This window comes from Ornithorhynchus anatinus, chromosome 4, assembly GCF_004115215.2.
Source record: "Ornithorhynchus anatinus isolate Pmale09 chromosome 4, mOrnAna1.pri.v4, whole genome shotgun sequence".
Lineage (NCBI taxonomy): Eukaryota > Metazoa > Chordata > Mammalia > Monotremata > Ornithorhynchidae > Ornithorhynchus > Ornithorhynchus anatinus.
Genome location: NC_041731.1, coordinates 66,034,208 through 66,051,461, shown reverse-complemented (window position 1 = coordinate 66,051,461; position 17,254 = coordinate 66,034,208). Strand labels below are relative to the sequence as shown.

Genomic DNA, 17,254 nt, shown 5'->3' with positions numbered 1-17,254 from the left:
GAAGATATTGGTATACTACACATTAGAATATTAAATTATCTCCTTTAAGATACCACTTTCTATTAAATAATAATATTTCCTTAACTGAATGGCAGCCTTCATTTTGTTTGCTATAACATTTAAGATAGCAACAGTTCATACAACTATTAATAACAGCTCCAGTAGCAAACTGAAAAACTGATGAGAGCTCAACTGAAATAAACTCATAAGTGACAATTAGATAAGTAATACACTATTTCAGAATGACGTGGGAAGATACTGGAAACTTATTTTCCATTAAGCGGCAACTAAAGGCTCGATCATAATTTGGAGTTGAGCAAAAGACAACAGCACCTGAATATATTAATATTTATCTCTATATACAGTGTATAGTAGTCGTAAACCCAGTGGGTTGCATGTGGCTGACTGGCAAAAGGGAATCGGGAGAGAAGGACAGTTTACCAAGCTCATCCCTCTCCTGTCTATGCTGGTTGTTGAGTTCATTTTTTTTTAATGGTATTTGTTAAGCAACTACTATGTGTCAAACAGGTTTCTAAGTGCAGGGATAGGTACAAATTAATCAGGTTGGACAAAGTCCATGTCCCTCATGGGACTCAAAGTTTAAGAGGGAGAACTAGCACTGAATCCCTATTTGACAGGTGGAGAAACTGAGGCAGAGAGAAGTTAAGTGACTTTACCAAAGTCACACAGCAGACAAGTGACAGAGTCAGAACTAGAACCCAGGTCTTCTGACTTTCAGACCCTGTTTTTTTCTACTAGTCCAAGCTGCTTCTTAGGCCGCTCACTTCAGCTCCAGGCTGCAACTGCTCCTGTTGTCACAATGGGAGCTTTTTCCTAAGCGTTCTAAGGGGACTAGGCCTGGAGTCACTGTCGTGGTTACACACAACCCTTGAACAGCAGCCTCGAGTTGTAGCAGCAATAAGCCCCCGGTCCCAAGCGAGAGCAAGAAGACAGCCTGGAAACAGAAGTCTAGGAGAACATCAGTGTCTATCTCAGGGTTTCTCTCTCAGGTTACTGTCTGAAGGAGAACATCATACGAGTAAGTATGGTGTGTAAATATGGTTGAATGAATGAGAGACTGTGGCTATGCATGTGTGTGTATATCTTGTACTTGTTTCACTTTCTTTCTCATTTTGCATTTCTCACAACTCTCTTAGCTTCTGTGTCTCTGCCTCTCCATTTCCCTCCCTTTTCTTGGACCTCTTTCCAAATTCCCAATACTCTACTTGGTAGCCTTCGACATGGTGGAACACCCTCTTCTCCTGGAAACACTATCTAATCTTGACTTCATTAACACTGTCCTCTCTTGGTGGTACTCATATTTCTAAGACTTCTCTTTCTGACTCTTTTTCACCAGCTCCTCCTCTCCCTTCGTCCTTTTAACTGTGGGAGTCCCTCAAGACTCAGTTCTGGGCCTCCTATACTCCATCTACACTCACTCACTTGGAGAACTCACTCTCTCCCACTGCTTCAATTACTATCTCTATTAAGACAAACTCCTAAATCTACCTCTCCAGCCCAAACCTCTCTCTGCAGTCTTATATTTCCTCCTTCCTTCAAGATTCTCTACTTGGAGCCCCACCGATATTCATGTTAACCTGTCCTTCCTTAAAATGTCCAAAACAAAACATCTCATTTTCTTCCCCATACCCTCTCCTCCCCTCAACTTTATCATCACTATAGACACCATCACATGTCTCACAAGCCCAAACCTCATCATTATCTTCACCTCATCTTTTCATTCAACCTGTATATTCAGTCTTTCACAAATCTTGTTCATTCTACCATCACAGTATCTCTAGAATCTGCAGTTTTCTTCTTCATCCAGACTACAAGCCACTTGTCATATCTTGCCTTTACTCCAAGAGCTGCCTCCTCACATACCTCCTTGCCTCCAACCTCTCCCCACCTCCAGTCCATACTTCACTCTGGTCCCCAGATAGTCTTTAAAAAAAAAATAATTCAGTACACATCACCCCATTCCTAAATAACTTCCATCCACTTCCAAATCACACAGAAACTCCTTACAGTTTGCTTTAAATCACTCAATCAGCTCAACCACTCCTACCTTACCACACTGATTTCCTACTACAAACCAGCCCATACAATTCACTCCTCTAACACTAACCTACTCACTGTGCCTTGATCTCATCTATCTCACTGCTGAGCCCTTTCCCCTGTTCTCCTTCTGGCCTGGAACTCCCTTCCCCTTCACATATAACAGACTACCATTGCCAAACAACCAAAGCCCTACTAAAATCACACCTCCTCCAAGAGGTTTTCCCTAAGCCCTCATTCCCCATAGTCCCTCTCTCTTCAGCACTGCCTATGAACTTGCATCTGTACCTTTTAAGCAGTTTATATACAACCCACCTCCACCCCAAAGGACTTATGAACATATCCCTAATTTATTTCAATTTCTGTCTTCTGCTCTAGATTGCAAGTTCTTGGTGGGCATGAAAAGTGTCTACCAAATCTATTGTATTGTACTCTCCCAAAAGCATTAAAAGGTGCTCTGTGCACAATAAATGCTTGATAAATACCACTGAATGACTAATTCAACTCTTCCAAGATTCCTCTCTTGATTAACCTTTACACTCCCCACTCTATTCTTTCTCCCTTTTGAGTTACCTATGCACTTGAGTCAGTACCCCCTTAAGCACTTTTATTTCCTCCCACACATACACACCTTCTTAGCACTTATGCACAGATCCTTATACTCTGCTCCTTCCCCTATCTGTAATTTATTTTAATGTCTTCCACCCCCACTACCTTGTAAGCTTCTTGAGGTCATTTAATGTGTCCACTAACACTACTGAATTTACTCTCCCAAGGATTTAGTACAATGCTCTTCACACAGTGAACACTCAATTAAAACTGATTATTTCTACTTGCAAGAAATAAATATCAATATAGTAGCTATTACCTTTCTTTTAACAAGGATTCGTTTATATTATGTAATAATTTTACAGTTTACTGACTTGTAGCTTTTCTAAAGCTCAGTCCACCTACAAGTGTATATTTTCATAAAGTGGCTCAACTGTAGAATGAGCTATTCATGCCTGACAAAGAAATTATTCTTTCTGAATCTTAATAATACATGATTTTGCCACATTTTGTCTCTGTACCATCTGGGACCAATAAATACCTTTAATAAAATTAGTTCCCTTTACAACTTCTCACACTTAAATCCACATTTTTTGCTTTCATATGCTTCCTACTTCAAATCACATTTCTGACTAAATACAAAATAGACCCAGATGTCAAACTGGAGCGTATTTATAGTGGACCCTTCATACTCCTGCTTAATTCACAGGTCTTGAGTTGATTCTAAAAATTTTATACTGAATTGTCATCCATTTAAAATTACTTTTTGCCTGCAGGATGTGTAGCACAGGAAATTCTGGCTTTAGATCCTTCCAAATATGTGTGTGTTTCTGGGGCCTACAGGTGAATGGGCACCTGCTCGTGTACTGGACAGGCCCCATCTGCCTATAACTCTAGTGGGGTCTCACCTCAAAGAGTAACACTAAGTCAGTCAGGGAAATCTTAGCTGCTGCCATTTGGCTCAGGGATAGGATCTTATGAAATATGAACTGAAGTACAAACTTCTGATTCGATCAGAGAATTGAGGGACTAATAAATTGTAGCATGGCCTAGTGGATGGAGCATGGGTCTGGACGTCAGAAAGACCTGGGATCTAATCCCAACTCTGACACTTGTCTGCTGTGTGACCTTGAGCAAATCACTTAACTTTTGTGTGCCTCAGTTACTTCATCTGTAAAATGGAGATTAAGACTGTGAGCACCATTTGGGATAGGTACTGTAACAAACCTGATTAGCTTGTATCTACCCCAATGCTTAGAACAGTGTTTGGCACATAAGCAGTGCTTAAAAAATACAATAAATAATTAATATTAATTATTATCTACCCCAGTGCTTAGAACAATGCCTAGCATAGAGTAAGTGCATAACAAACAACATTTAAAAAAAGCCCCCTGAGGTCTCTACCTCTGCAGCGTCAGTTCTGTTGTCTAAGAAACAGATTTCCTAAAGGACTCTCCTAGGACTCTCATTTATCATCCTGAAGTCACACAAGGACTATTACAATTCTAAGGCCATAAAGTACTACAGCTCCTTGGTGTCAACCTATGTGATTTTTTAAAATGATAATAATAATAATAATGTTGGTATTTATTAAGTGCTTACTATATGCAGAGCACTGTTCTAAGTGCTGGGGGAGATACAGGGTAATCAGGTTGTCCCACATGAGGCTCACAGTCTTAATCCCCATTGTACTGATAAGGAAACTGAGGCACAGAGAAGTTCAGTGACTTGCCCACAGTCACACAACTGACAAGCAGAGCCGGGATTCAAACACATGATCTCTGACTCCCAAGCCCATGCTCTATGGTCCTGTTTTCGGGGGAAGATAAAAGTAGAGGGAAGAAAAAGTCTTCTCAGAATGGAGCAAACAAAGGTGAAAAAGCTCCAAAATTACCCTCAAGATCCTCTCAAGAAATCCTTCCTTCCTTTCTGAAAAATGATAATAATTATTACTCTTACATATGGAAAATGTGAGAACAGAGCTCTCCTTTCAAATGATTCCTTTTCGTGGACTTTTGTGCTGACACGTCAGTTAGAAGAATGAAAATAGCTATAGACCAGAACAACGTCACATTCAGCATCCCAGTGAACAATTCAGGGAAGTAGAAGGACAATCAAATATTTGAGTCACTTATACTGTACACCAACATTGCGAACTTCCTGTGGTGAAGAGAGATAAATTTGAAAATGTCATATTAGAGGGTTGTAATTAAAAATGTATACCCTATTCTCTTTTCAAGAGTTCAATCACTACTTATTTTCTGAAAAATCCTTGCAAATCAGAGGTTTACTCACTGCTCAATATTCTAGTGGGTGGAAAAAATCTCACCCTTTGAAGGTTCATCTAAATATATATTTTAGGACCCTGCTCACATGACTTATAATAGTGCCTACATAATAATGTGTGCTCCAACTCAATTTGCTAATGGATTCTAAAATATCCCTGTTGAATTTTCATGAACTCACAACTGCCCATCAAAACTCTTAATCTATGACTAATTATGAGTTCTTGTTTGTCTACAATGAATTAATTCATCATATTTTTTGAGTGCTTACTCTGTCTAGATCACTTGACACTTGGGAGAGTACAATATAACAAAGTAGGCATATCCCCTGCCCACAAGAAACTTACAGTCTACAAGGCTTTTTATCAATCAGTAGTATTTGAAAATAAAATTGCCAGTATCGACAGCATCAGAAAGTCATTGGGTTACAGAGAAGACTAGTATTACAACATTTCAATCAGCCTAAAACCTAGAAAATGATAACTAGCAGGATGGCAGCGATAGTTTTCATGATTATTGTACTGAGATTATTGTACCGTGTTGAGGAGCAAAGCAGAAATTAGGCGGAAGTGAAAGTGAAGTTGGCAAATAGAATATTTAGCAGAATACTGATATTTTAGGCAAAAGGACAATATTGACCATGCTGTTAATATTCTGGGCAAATATAGGTCTCCTGCTTCATTTAATTCCCTCATTTCCCACCTCCATGAATTTATAAATCCCACCTTTATGTTTGGGGAAAAACTGGCCCCTTACACTGGCTTATCTATCCTATACCTCATTCAGAACCTTTTTCAATCAATCAAACAATTAATAGTAGTTCAACAGGATACTTCCAGGATACTTTTCTGACTCCTTGATGTCCAGGCTATGAAGCAGAATTAGTTTTGAGTCTACTCCCATTCCATAGCTCCCCAAGGCCAGATGGCCCTTCATCCAGTGAGTAGGCACAGGGGGCTGGAGGTTGGGGGTGGGGGACCACCTTACTTCAGCTTCATGCCTCTCTCACTAAAGATTGTCACTGCAACTGAGAAAAGACCCATCCAGACCTTCCCTCAGGATGTTTTTAATCTTCAGCCTTTCGGTCCAGAAAGAAGAAATCAAGGACAAGAGCAAATTTCTAAAACTGTGAGATTATTTTCTGGTCCAGCCTCTGAGGAACAGTTAAGGCTGCCTTCTTGAATATGTTTCAGACAACAGACAAGAGAGCAACACATTAGCACAGTAGCTTTTGGTTTTTATCATTTTAGATTTTAGTATTTCGCTCTACAATGCTCTAATGGCGATTAGAGAAGTGGGAGATGGGTAGAAGAGGAGTTTCTGGGAGACTCCCCTTCCTCTAAGCAGTCCAATTTAGCAGAGCACAGCACTTATGTAGCTATTCTTGCATGCTGTCATTTCCCCTATCTGTAATGTCTGTCTCACTCTCTAGGTTGTAAGCTCCTTGTGGACAGAAAATAGGTCTACCAACTCTATTGCACTTAGTACAGTGCTCTGCACATAATAATAATAATAATGTTGGTATTTGTTAAGCGCTTACTATGTGCCGAGCACAAGGTAAGTACTCAATACTTGATTGATTGAAGAACAAGGTCCCCCACCAGGCGGTGTGTCACCTAATACATTTTTAGAATTGGTTTTGGATTATCCTTTACCCAATTTAAATTTCATAACACTATTAAAACATTGGTATTGAAAAAAATGTATAATCACTTGAAAAATTTCCCCTTAACTGCTAACATATTCATCTTTAAATAGAAGTAAACATTCTGCTTATAATGATTCTTTTGAAAGATTCAACATGTCAGACTCAGAAATTGATAGAAGCACTAAACACCATTTATTTGAAATTGTAAAACCTTTAGCCAAAGTATCTTGAATGAGAAGCAAAAGCAAATCCCTTCTCTAATCAAGATATTCAAAAATGAATAGGGGAGTTGGCGAATCCTTGAGTCAACTCCTTGGGAACCTAAGATGCTTTTGAGGAACATTTTTTGAGGAAATTCACAGACATAATATTAGCAAGAAATAGTAATTTACTCAGAGAATGTTTATATAGAGCAGGATTTATTTAGAAAGGAACTGGAATCGCAAAGGGTAAAGCTAAAATGAATCCATAAACCAGAAAACTGACCTCTTATTCCTATGGCTAATCTGCTTACACCATCAATTAAATCTTACAGATGGACCTCATGTCCTAAGAACAAGGCTTAGAACACAAGATCTGGGCACCCCATCACTCACAGCAGGGCCAGAGGGAAGAGACCTTGAAGTTCCAGTAATAATGATGGTATTTGTTAAGCGCTTACTGTGTGCCAAGCACTGTTCTAAGCACTGGGCACTGTTCTCAGCACTGGAGGGATACCCCAAAAGAATTCTCTGAGCTTGGCTTTGTCCAGTACAACCTCTTTGGTGGCTGAAAAATAGGGTGTTCTTGTGGGAGAAGGGACTGTGAGATGGTTGTCAACGGGATGTGTCTCTTTGTTTTGCAGTGTACTCTCCCAAGTGCTTACTACAGTGCTTTGCAGACAGTTAGTGCTCAAATACAACTGAATATGTTTACTAATTCTGTGTATCAGACTCTCCTAAGCATTTAGAATAGTGCTCTGTATATATTTGAGCACTTCAAACACCAATGATCGATTTACCAACTGGGAAATATGATTTTCACCTTCCTTCCCTTCAATTCCCTTATCCTTCTTCAAAAAGATATCTGATTGGGTGTTTGTGATTTACAAGTTTCACCTTAAAATGGAATGGTTGACTTATGTGACATAATCTAACACATTTAGAATGTTCTAGATCCTGTTAAAAATATGGAAATCGACAGCAACTAACAATGTAATATATAATCTAAATTCCTGTTGTACTACTAAGTTAACCTGGAAAATATACAGCAAATGAGTGCATGAAATATTCCTACTCTCCACTCCAACTAGTAGAAATAATAATTATAATAGTTTTTAAAATGGTAGTCTACTTCTTTAGATCTGTACAATACAGTGCTCCCCATGCAGTCAGCCCTCAAAAAATACCAATATGTTGAGTCCCTAAAGATTCAAAGTACTGCAACTATTGACCTTCATAACTTCCCTCTATGCTAGGAGGGTAAGTCACTGTTTTCTCCATCTACATCTATACTGGAATTTTGGGAAATATTTATGTAGGAACTTATTTTAACACTATTAAAAACAACTTATTAAAATAGCTTATGCTCAAGACCATAAGCTCCTGAATGTGCAGGGAACATGTCTGCTAATTCTGTTGTGTTGTACTCTCCCAAGCACTTAGTACAGTGCACAATAAATACAAGGACTCAATAAATACAAGTGACTAATTGAAAAGCTTATTTAGAAGCTGCCCCAGCTTCCCAGAAACTCCCTGTCCTCCACAATGAGAGTGTTTTTCCCCTTTAATTTTCTGTAACCTTGAAGGTTGCCATGGAAGTTCTTCCCCTGGTGTTTTAATTAAGATTTCTATAAATAGGTGAAAATAATTTCATTGTTTTTATTGGTTTATGGCATCGTATGAAGTCAGGGACTTACTAACCCCTTTATAAGTTTGGTCCTATGCCCTAAAAATATGTACAGATCTTCTTGACACCCATGGTTCTGAGGACCAATTTCCTAAACACCACTGGGGCGAGCATGGCATTCAGTTTTTCCTTTGTCATGGATTTACACTGCCTGTCATTTCAAGCAAGTGCAGTATAGGTCCACATTATGCTTCTCTGCCCCTGTATCAATAATTAATTAGTTCATGATAGCAGCAAACTTTATCAGCTACCATTAAGTTCCCTAACAAATGGATGATTCAGTAACAAAAGCACAATGTGATTCTTAGACAGCAGCTGGCTTGAAGCAGTCGACTGGCTTTCTGGAACTTTTTCACAAACTGAATTACCAGGCGTGATGCCACATACACCATGCACTTCCTATTTCCCTTTGTTCTATGTGCATTTGTCTTAGTAACCTCAGCTTTTTCACTTGTGGCTATTTTCAATGACCTAAACACCATTTTTTTTTTATTGTTTTTATTAAGTTTACTATGTGCCAGGCACTGTTCTAAGTGCTGGAGTAGATGCAAGATAATCAGGTTGGACACAGTCCCTGTTCATTCATTTATTCAATCGAATTTATTGAGTGTGTACTGTGTGTGCAGAGTACTGTTCTAAGCACTTGGAAGAGTACAATATAACAAAAAGCAAGACACATTCCCTGCCCACTAGGAACTTGCAGTCTAGGAGCAAGTTTACATGGGACTCACAATCTTAATCCCCATTTTACAGATGAGCTAAGTGAGGCACAGAGAAGTGACGTGACTTGCCCAAAGTCACCTAACAGATGATTGGAAGAGCTGGATTAGAACCAGGTCCTTCTGACTCCCAAGCCCATGCTCTACCCAGTAGGCCACACGGCTTCTCACTGGCAAGGAAAATCTGGGCCCCACTGAACAAGCATTATAAAGAACTTGATTTAACTTTTAAATTGAACTAGATGATTAATCTGACAGCAGCCTGACAATAAGGGCACGATGGTATGATCTTAAATTATAACCCCACTCGTTCTTATTCCTTCGGTGCCATGCATAAAAGTCATGCACAAAAAGCAAAATCCCACAATATTGAACCTTTCTTCAAATAAATTGACTTCAATTTCTTTATTCCCCAAAGGAACAAATGAATAGGACTGAAAAGTTTACTTCACAAGGGGCTACAGAAAAAAATGGTGAAAAAGAGAAGTAGCTTAGCCTACTTGAAAGAGTATTGTCCTGAGAGTCAGAGAACTGGGTTCTAATCCCTGGTATATCATTTGCCAATTGTGTGACCTTGGAAAAGTCACTTCTCTGTACATCTGTTTCCTCATCGGTAAAATGGAGATTGAATATCTATCCTAGTCTGTAATATTGTTATATTGTACTCTCCAAACATTAAGGGCTCTGCATACATACGTGCTCAATAAATAAGATAGATTGAGTCCCATGTGGAACAGGGCCTGCATCCAACCTGATAAATTTATATTTACCTACCCCAGTGCTTGGCATCTGGTAAGTAGTAATAACAGTATTTATTAACACTACTTACTGTGTGCAGAGCACTGTGTTAAGCTCTGGGAAAGAATACACAGTTGGGAATTTGCCCCTTGGAGGGGGTTCACGATCTAAAAAAGCAAATAGGCCACAGAGCACGCAAGTGGAAGAGCCTGAATTAGAACCCAGATCTCCTGACTCTAGAGTCCCTACTCTTTCCAAAACTAGGCCAAACTGCTTCATTCTTCTTCCTCAGCTTCATTATGCCTCCTGCTTATGATGTTTTTAAAGACCTAATCTAAGTAACTTCTTAAATGGCTTTGGGGCCCTGTTAAAACTCTGGCTTCTCAGCAGTTCTTCCTCTCTAGGAGGCTCCTTGGGCTCTGAAAATCTCCACATTTGAAGTAAATACAGGACTGGACAATGTGGGTGGAGTTTCCAAGAATCAAGGAAGGGTAATGTGAAAAGGGACCCAGTGCTCACAAGAGCTCCTTTTCTTAGAACCAGTATCCCAGGCTGGGAAACCAATTGTGAAAGAGTTGCTCAGTTTCTCCTTCTGCCTCCTCAGTTTAAATTTGGGGACTTTTTTTGTTAATGTCTCAAGGAGTTTAAGTCCTACGAGCTGGAAAGCTGTTTTATTTGTAAATTAAAATCTGTTTTAGCATTTCATAAGATTTCAATTTAAAATTCAATTTAGAGTAAGCCAAAATAAAAAGAGGCAAAGTCTAAATTAGCCCAACAATTTAATCTTTCAAGTGTATTTTTCAGGACAGCAGGACAATCATTTTTTCACTCTTAATTTAAGAACTAAATGGCACCCGCAAGACTTTCCACTCTGTGGCTCCTTTCACACTAACCTTCTTTCAGAAGCACTATCTGCTCCCTCGCTTCTCAGCTTGCTCCACATTTCAGTTCTATCCCTTTCCAAAATACATCAGTAACGCCACTAGGAAACTGCCCTTTTGATCTCCCTTTCCTAGTTCTCTATAATAGGTAGCAACATTGCTACCATTTTTTCCTATTAAACCGTTCAGTCCATGGTTCTCCATTTCTCATGAACCTTCAGTGGTTACCCATCCACCTCTGCATCAAACACAAACTCCTTACCATAGGCTTTAAAGCAATCACCTTGCCTCCTCCTACATAACCTTGCTGTGTTCCTACTACAATTCAGTTTGCATACTTTGCTCCTTTAATGCCAACATACTCAATGTGCCTATCTTGCCGGTGACCTCTTTCCCATGTCCTGCCTCTGGCCTGGAACTCTCTCTCTCTCTTCATATCCAACAGAAGATCACTCTCCCGACCTCCAAAGTCTTATCAAAAGCACATTTCCCCAAGAGACCTTGCCTGATTAAGCCCGCATTTCCTCCTCATCCTCACCTTTTTGCATCACCCTTGAACTTGTATTTGCATCCTTTATTCACACGTTCTTCAGCCCACAGCATTTATGTACATATGTATAATTTATTTATTTATATCAAGGTTTATATCCCCTTGTGGCCTGTAAATTCCTTGTGGGCAGGGGAACCGTATACCAACCCTGCAATACTGTACTCTTCCAAGTGCTTAATATATGCTCTGCAAACCCAGTGAGCGCTCAATACATATGACTGATTGACTGCTGGGCAGATATATAAGGAGGAGCTTTAAGAACCCTGTAAATTTTCAGCTCCTTGTGGGCAAGGTTGGCATCTGCTGTTGTACTATTCCAAATGCTTAGTACAGTGATCTCTCTTCACACAGTGAGTGCTAAAGAAATATCTTTGATTGATTGATTACTAATACTTGACTAAGCACTTAGAGTGTTACTTCTAAACTAAAACCAGATTGCTTTCCCATTTGAAGAACTAAAAAACCACAGGAACCTTTTAAAGAGCATTTTGAGTAACCTCACTTCTAACCGCAAGTAGAGCGATCTGTAACCTATGGCTTGGGAGCTGGATCTGGCTCTTGGAACCAAAATATGGCTCTAAAAACCAGGATGGGAGGGTGAGGAACTTGAGGCCTAATCAATGGTATTTAGTGAGTGCTTACTATGTGCAAAACACTCTTCTAAGTTGCTTAGAGATAATGAAATGCATGGGAAGGCATCATACACTGCTGCAACCCACCTACAAGCTGTGTTGGGGGGCAAACACCTTCTGTTTTGCCCAGGGAGAGAGTTCCTGTCCCTTCATGGAAGGGATTTCCCACCTATACTGTTGGCAGCTTTTCATGGCCAGGAGGAGAGGAAGATGTAGAGGCCTGCAAGCAGGAGCAGGGACTGCTGGTAGGAGCAAGAAAAGAAAGAGCTCTTTCTGGCCCTGTGTCTGAGCAGCACAGCTAAATCTGATCTCTGGCTGGGGAGTTGGGTGGGGGGGGGCGGGGGAGAGCAGGTTGGGAGGGGCACAGGAAAGAGAGAGAAGGAGAGGGTGAACAGTCCTGTTCACAGTTCCCTTTCACCTCCGTTCCTTTATGATTCTTTCCCCTCCTCTCTCTCTCTTCCTTTTTGACCCCACCTCCACCAGTCCAAATATGGCCATATTTCTGATTACCAAGAATTTAAATCACCACCCTCTTTCATTCCACTAGACCGTAAACTCCTTGTGGGCAGGGAATGGGACTGCCACCTCTGCTGTATTGTACTCTCCCAAGCACTTAGTAGAGGGCTCTGCATAGTAAGTGCTCAATAAATACCACTGAGTGATTGATTGGCATTGCATTCTCTCAAGCACTTAATACAGTGCTCAGTAAGCTCTCAAAAGATACCATTGATTGATCTCTCCAACTTCACCCTTCCCTTTGCCATCTCGTTACAAAAAATGGATAGAATTGGGGTGGAAAGTTCTGGAAAAGGGGCACTAATTGAAGATCCGTTTGCCTCGACTCTTTTTCTCTCTATTCATCTGCTTGATGTTGCCTGTCTTTAAGAAAATATTTACTACAATAATAATAATATTAATTGTGTTATTTATCAAGGATTCATTCATTCATTCAATCATATTTATTGAGCACTTACTGTGTGCAGAGCACTGTACTAGTGTTGGGGTAGATACAAGATAATCAGGTCCCACATGGGTCAAGTGCTTAGTACAGTGCTCTGCACACAGTAAGCGTTCAATAAATATGATTGAATGAATGAATGACTTGAGGTCTAAGTAGGAGGGAGAACAGATATTGAATCCCTATTTTGCAGATGCACAGAGGAGCTAAGTGACTTGCTCAAGGTCACACACACAGCAGCTCATTATGGGCAAGGAACCTATCAACTCTGTTATAGTGTACTCTCCCAAGCAATTATTACAGTGCTCTGCACACAATAAGTGCTCCACATATATGATTGATTGAGGGATATGAAGGAGCCAGGATTAGCACCCAGGTCCTCTGATTCCTAGGCTTGTGCTATTTCCATTAGGTCACACTGCTTCCACATTGAACACTACTCAAAATTAGTTTTCTACACAACAGAAGACCAACTACATTAAAAAGAGTTGTATGATTTGCTCAATATGATGCAGATTTGATGAAATTGAAATTAATGGAATTTATCACTTCCAGACCTACCAAAGATCAGTACTGTGTCTTTCCAAATGCTTACCCCAAGAAAGTCATGGCCCCAAGCTTAAAATTTAAATGTAGCATAATTTTTGGCAAAGTTGAAAGCAAAGGTAATACATTTTTGAAGATGACAGAATATTCACTAAAAAGGGTAAGAAAATACATGGACTGAAATGCCAAGAAAAATCCTGAGGAGGGAAGGCCTCATTCATTACGTAGTCCCAGACAATGAAGATGTGGGATGTAGAATTTCCTGGCAGCCTCCATGTAAGGGAACATCGGCTTTCTTTATCCCCTCTCATAAAAGGTAACTCCATACTTTCAGGTGGTACTCACATAACTGACAACAGAAGTCAGAGACCTTGGGTCTTTTGCTGCTGACCTTCAATAGCAGACCCCTCTTCTCTTGTGAAGCACCACATTTCTTCTGATGTCATAACTGTGAACTGTTTCTAAAATGAGAATCTAAAAGAGACTGCCTTTCTTGCTGATTTCTCTGTCAATCATGCTATTTTTGTTTAAAACTGGGACACTGGGATACCATCCATCTCTAACTTGGAACCCTTCTTGACTATTGTGGGAGGGAGGTGTAGGACTAAAACCCTCCAGAACCCCTCCCAAACAAATAATTTCCAGGTTCCTTAACTGAGCCTGTACTGAGCATACCTCCCCCTGCTCATAGCAGGCTAAGCATTTAAATGACTAAGAGCAGCTGGAGGTCAGTGCGAAATAGGCTGTGGCTTTTAACCAGAAGAGTCCTAATCAAGGGCCATTTGTTCTACTTTTCCCAAATTGTTCAGGACAGCCACTAACAATCCACAATCATCCTGGCTAAACTGGAATGTACAGTTGACCTATTTATGTCCTAAATCTTCTCTGGCGCTGAAAGCAAAATAAGCATTGCAATCAAAGATTTCAATGCAAAGACATTAATGATCCCCATGTCTGCACTTTTTTTTGCAAGATAGGCAGCTGAGGTATCTCTATATCTACGAAGGCAAAATTGTATTATAAAATCAGACTTCTACATATTTCCACTTGGCATTAGAAAGTAATCGATACTTTAAAAACAAACAAAAAAAAAACAATGCACTGATTGTGAACACAATGAATAGGTAATAGTAACCTTAAAATTATTCTGATAATCAAAACTAACTATATTTTACCTTGGAATTAGTTAGTTGATTTATTTTACGTTACCCTGAACTTATTTGTTTCGGCATTTTACTTTTCCTGTCTATTTTCTATAGGTTCCACTACCAGATGAAAATGTAAACATCAAAACTCAAAAGCTCTGCATGATTTAGGATTTAAATATACTGAGAGGAAAATAGAAAAGTATGAGATGGCTTATGATAAAATCTCAAGTAAAATGAAAAAAAAAAACCCAGAGAAAGCAGTAGAAGAGACAGACCTGAGTTTCTTCTTCGTGGTGACTCCACTTCTTCTGTGATCACATCGTGTAATGGAAAGACATAGACAAAGGAGATGGGCGTGAGCGGATGTACTCAGAAGTTAAAACTGACACAGAGGGAAAGGACCAATTATTGTTTTGAGAGAGAAGCTTGTAGCACACTATTATGGGAAAGAAATAACACAGCACACACCAAAAAAGGAAACGAAAAAAAAAACCTAATGAAGAGTTTGTTAAACTACTGTAGGTGAAAAGAACCAGAAAGACAGAGTTAGTGTAGGAATTGAAGAAATAACACAATTTTACAATAAATTCTGAGTAGCAAGTCCAGACATTTGGGGAAGAAGGAAAGGTTTAGTTCAGTGCAAGGTGAATGGTAACCACTTCACTATCACTCTTAACCTTGAATTTGTTTTGCAAAATGGATACTCTATTTACAAATGAAAAGAAATGCATTAGAAAATGTAGGTATTATTTCACCCAATCAATACAGTGGATCTATGTCCCAATAGTACTTATGAATTTACATTTTTCACAAAAAAGCCAATTTATAAACACATGCCATTTATCATAGACAGTTTAGCAAGTAACTTTCAAATCACCATATTTAACCCTGCAAAGTCATATTTCATGATTTCAAGAAAACAAATTCACATTAGAAAAAAACATCTCACAGATAATGTGCATTAAAATATTAAATTATAAACCCAAACTCTGACACTGTAGGTTTCTTGGAGAACTTTTTAAAAAACTTTTTCTTAAGCAGAGGAGACTTTGGAAGCATAATAAAAATGGTCTAAAACCACACAAAACCCTGCCAGTCTTAGCTTCTCTCTTCCAAAAGATAAGAAAGTTGGCACTGAAAATTTTGGCACAGGTGAAAAGTATCAAAACAACAACCTTACAATTCCTTCCATTTTCATTTCCCAATCATCCCAAGCATTTCCAAAAAAAATATAAATTAAACAGTTATTGGATTCAATTTTGGGCAACATATCTGGATTGCGATTTGATTTCCATGAGTACAAGAGCAAAACATGGCTGTAACAGGCAATAAAGTATAACTTAGCTTACTGATGAGTATTCGTTGTGCTAAAGGATCACCCCCCTTTTCTTAAACTGGATTCTGTCAACATCTCAAAATGCTACAAAATATAGGCTTAAGGTACATACTTTTTGCATTTACAAGAATTGTTTTATGAGTCAACATATGTTGAAAACCTATGCCGGTACCTAGTTTATTATGTACTGAACTCATCAAATTCAGGCAGAAAAGACACAGACACTGAGGGGCCTTCAAATTGTTTTCAAATATGTTTAAGACGGTGGAACAAAGGAAAGAGAAAACATTTTTGAAGATGTACACATATACACCAGAAATCAAGATGCAAATAAATGTACGACCTTGTTTTCTTCTTTAAAAATATTTTAAAAATTACAGTGAAATAAATTGCTCCATTTAAGTCAAGTTAATCAAAGCTCCTAGTGCATATTAACTTTGCATGCCTGGTTTTCTAAAATACATTAACAAGTCAGAAAACAAATTTGAACTTAATTGGCAGTTTGCAATAGATATATTCACATACTGATCTACCTCAATGAAAAATATTTATTTTATAAAAATAATGCTCCTTATGAAATTTGATGGAACAATATTCTTCTTAGTTTCTGTTTAAGAAACAATGTTTTCTTTTCTTTAAAGCATTCCAAAATCTTCCCAGCTGATCCACATATAAGATACAAGAGAGGCTAAGTGACATACACTAGGTCACAAAATTGCTCAATAATGTAGTAAGATTAAGAACTCAAGTGTTCTAAATCCTTAGCCACTAAAAGGGCAATATGACATTATATTTCAAAATCCAAAATCAAAATGAGAAAAAAAGTTAATACTAATCTCTGATAAGATTTTAATTAATGATATACAGTGCTAAATCACAAGAGTTTTATATAGAAAGATGGAATTTTATCCACCTTAGTAAAACTGTATTTATTCCTGAAAGAAAACTAGGTCATGTTTACTCCAATATTCAGATAAAGTTAATAGGCCTAATGTTTAGTTCTAAAGTTTGTTTTTGTTTTTAATAAAAAGATCATAGCTCATGTTACACCCCCTGTGGAAAAAATAAAATATTTGAAAATAATTACTTAATACACTTTAAGGACTTTTTGAGTTTGGTCAATAAATACTGTAAAACTCAAATCTGATCATTAGCAAGTGTACCCAAACCACTTTTATTCATGGAAATGTTTGTAGTTTATCTGATCATAATCTGTAGGATAAAAATGCTAGTAAAACCCAACATGAATACAACTGCTATAAAGTTATGTAAATTGAGATGTTTCTTAATATGACTCTGGAATATACCTATAAGCAGAG

At 38.5% G+C, this 17,254-nt stretch overlaps 1 protein-coding gene and 1 long non-coding RNA gene across 35 annotated transcripts in view; one reads left to right on the top strand and one right to left on the bottom strand.

Annotated features, from left to right (window-relative positions):
* Positions 1 to 17,254, bottom strand: part of RIMS2 (regulating synaptic membrane exocytosis 2) — a 695,597-nt gene that overhangs the window by 189,184 nt on the left and 489,159 nt on the right. For 10 of the 34 annotated variants that reach the window (XM_029062326.2, XM_039911826.1, XM_039911827.1 and 7 more), the window contains one exon: positions 14,875 to 14,907. The exons of the other annotated variants lie outside the window; for them this stretch is intronic. In XM_029062326.2, the coding sequence (XP_028918159.1) occupies positions 14,875 to 14,907 (33 nt within the window). The remainder of the gene's footprint in view (positions 1 to 14,874; positions 14,908 to 17,254) is intronic. 34 annotated transcript variants of the gene reach the window in all.
* LOC114811106 lies at positions 873 to 15,856 on the top strand. The gene is made up of 2 exons (XR_003758812.2): positions 873 to 1,039; positions 14,711 to 15,856. It is a non-coding gene; the product is annotated as an uncharacterized LOC114811106 (long non-coding RNA).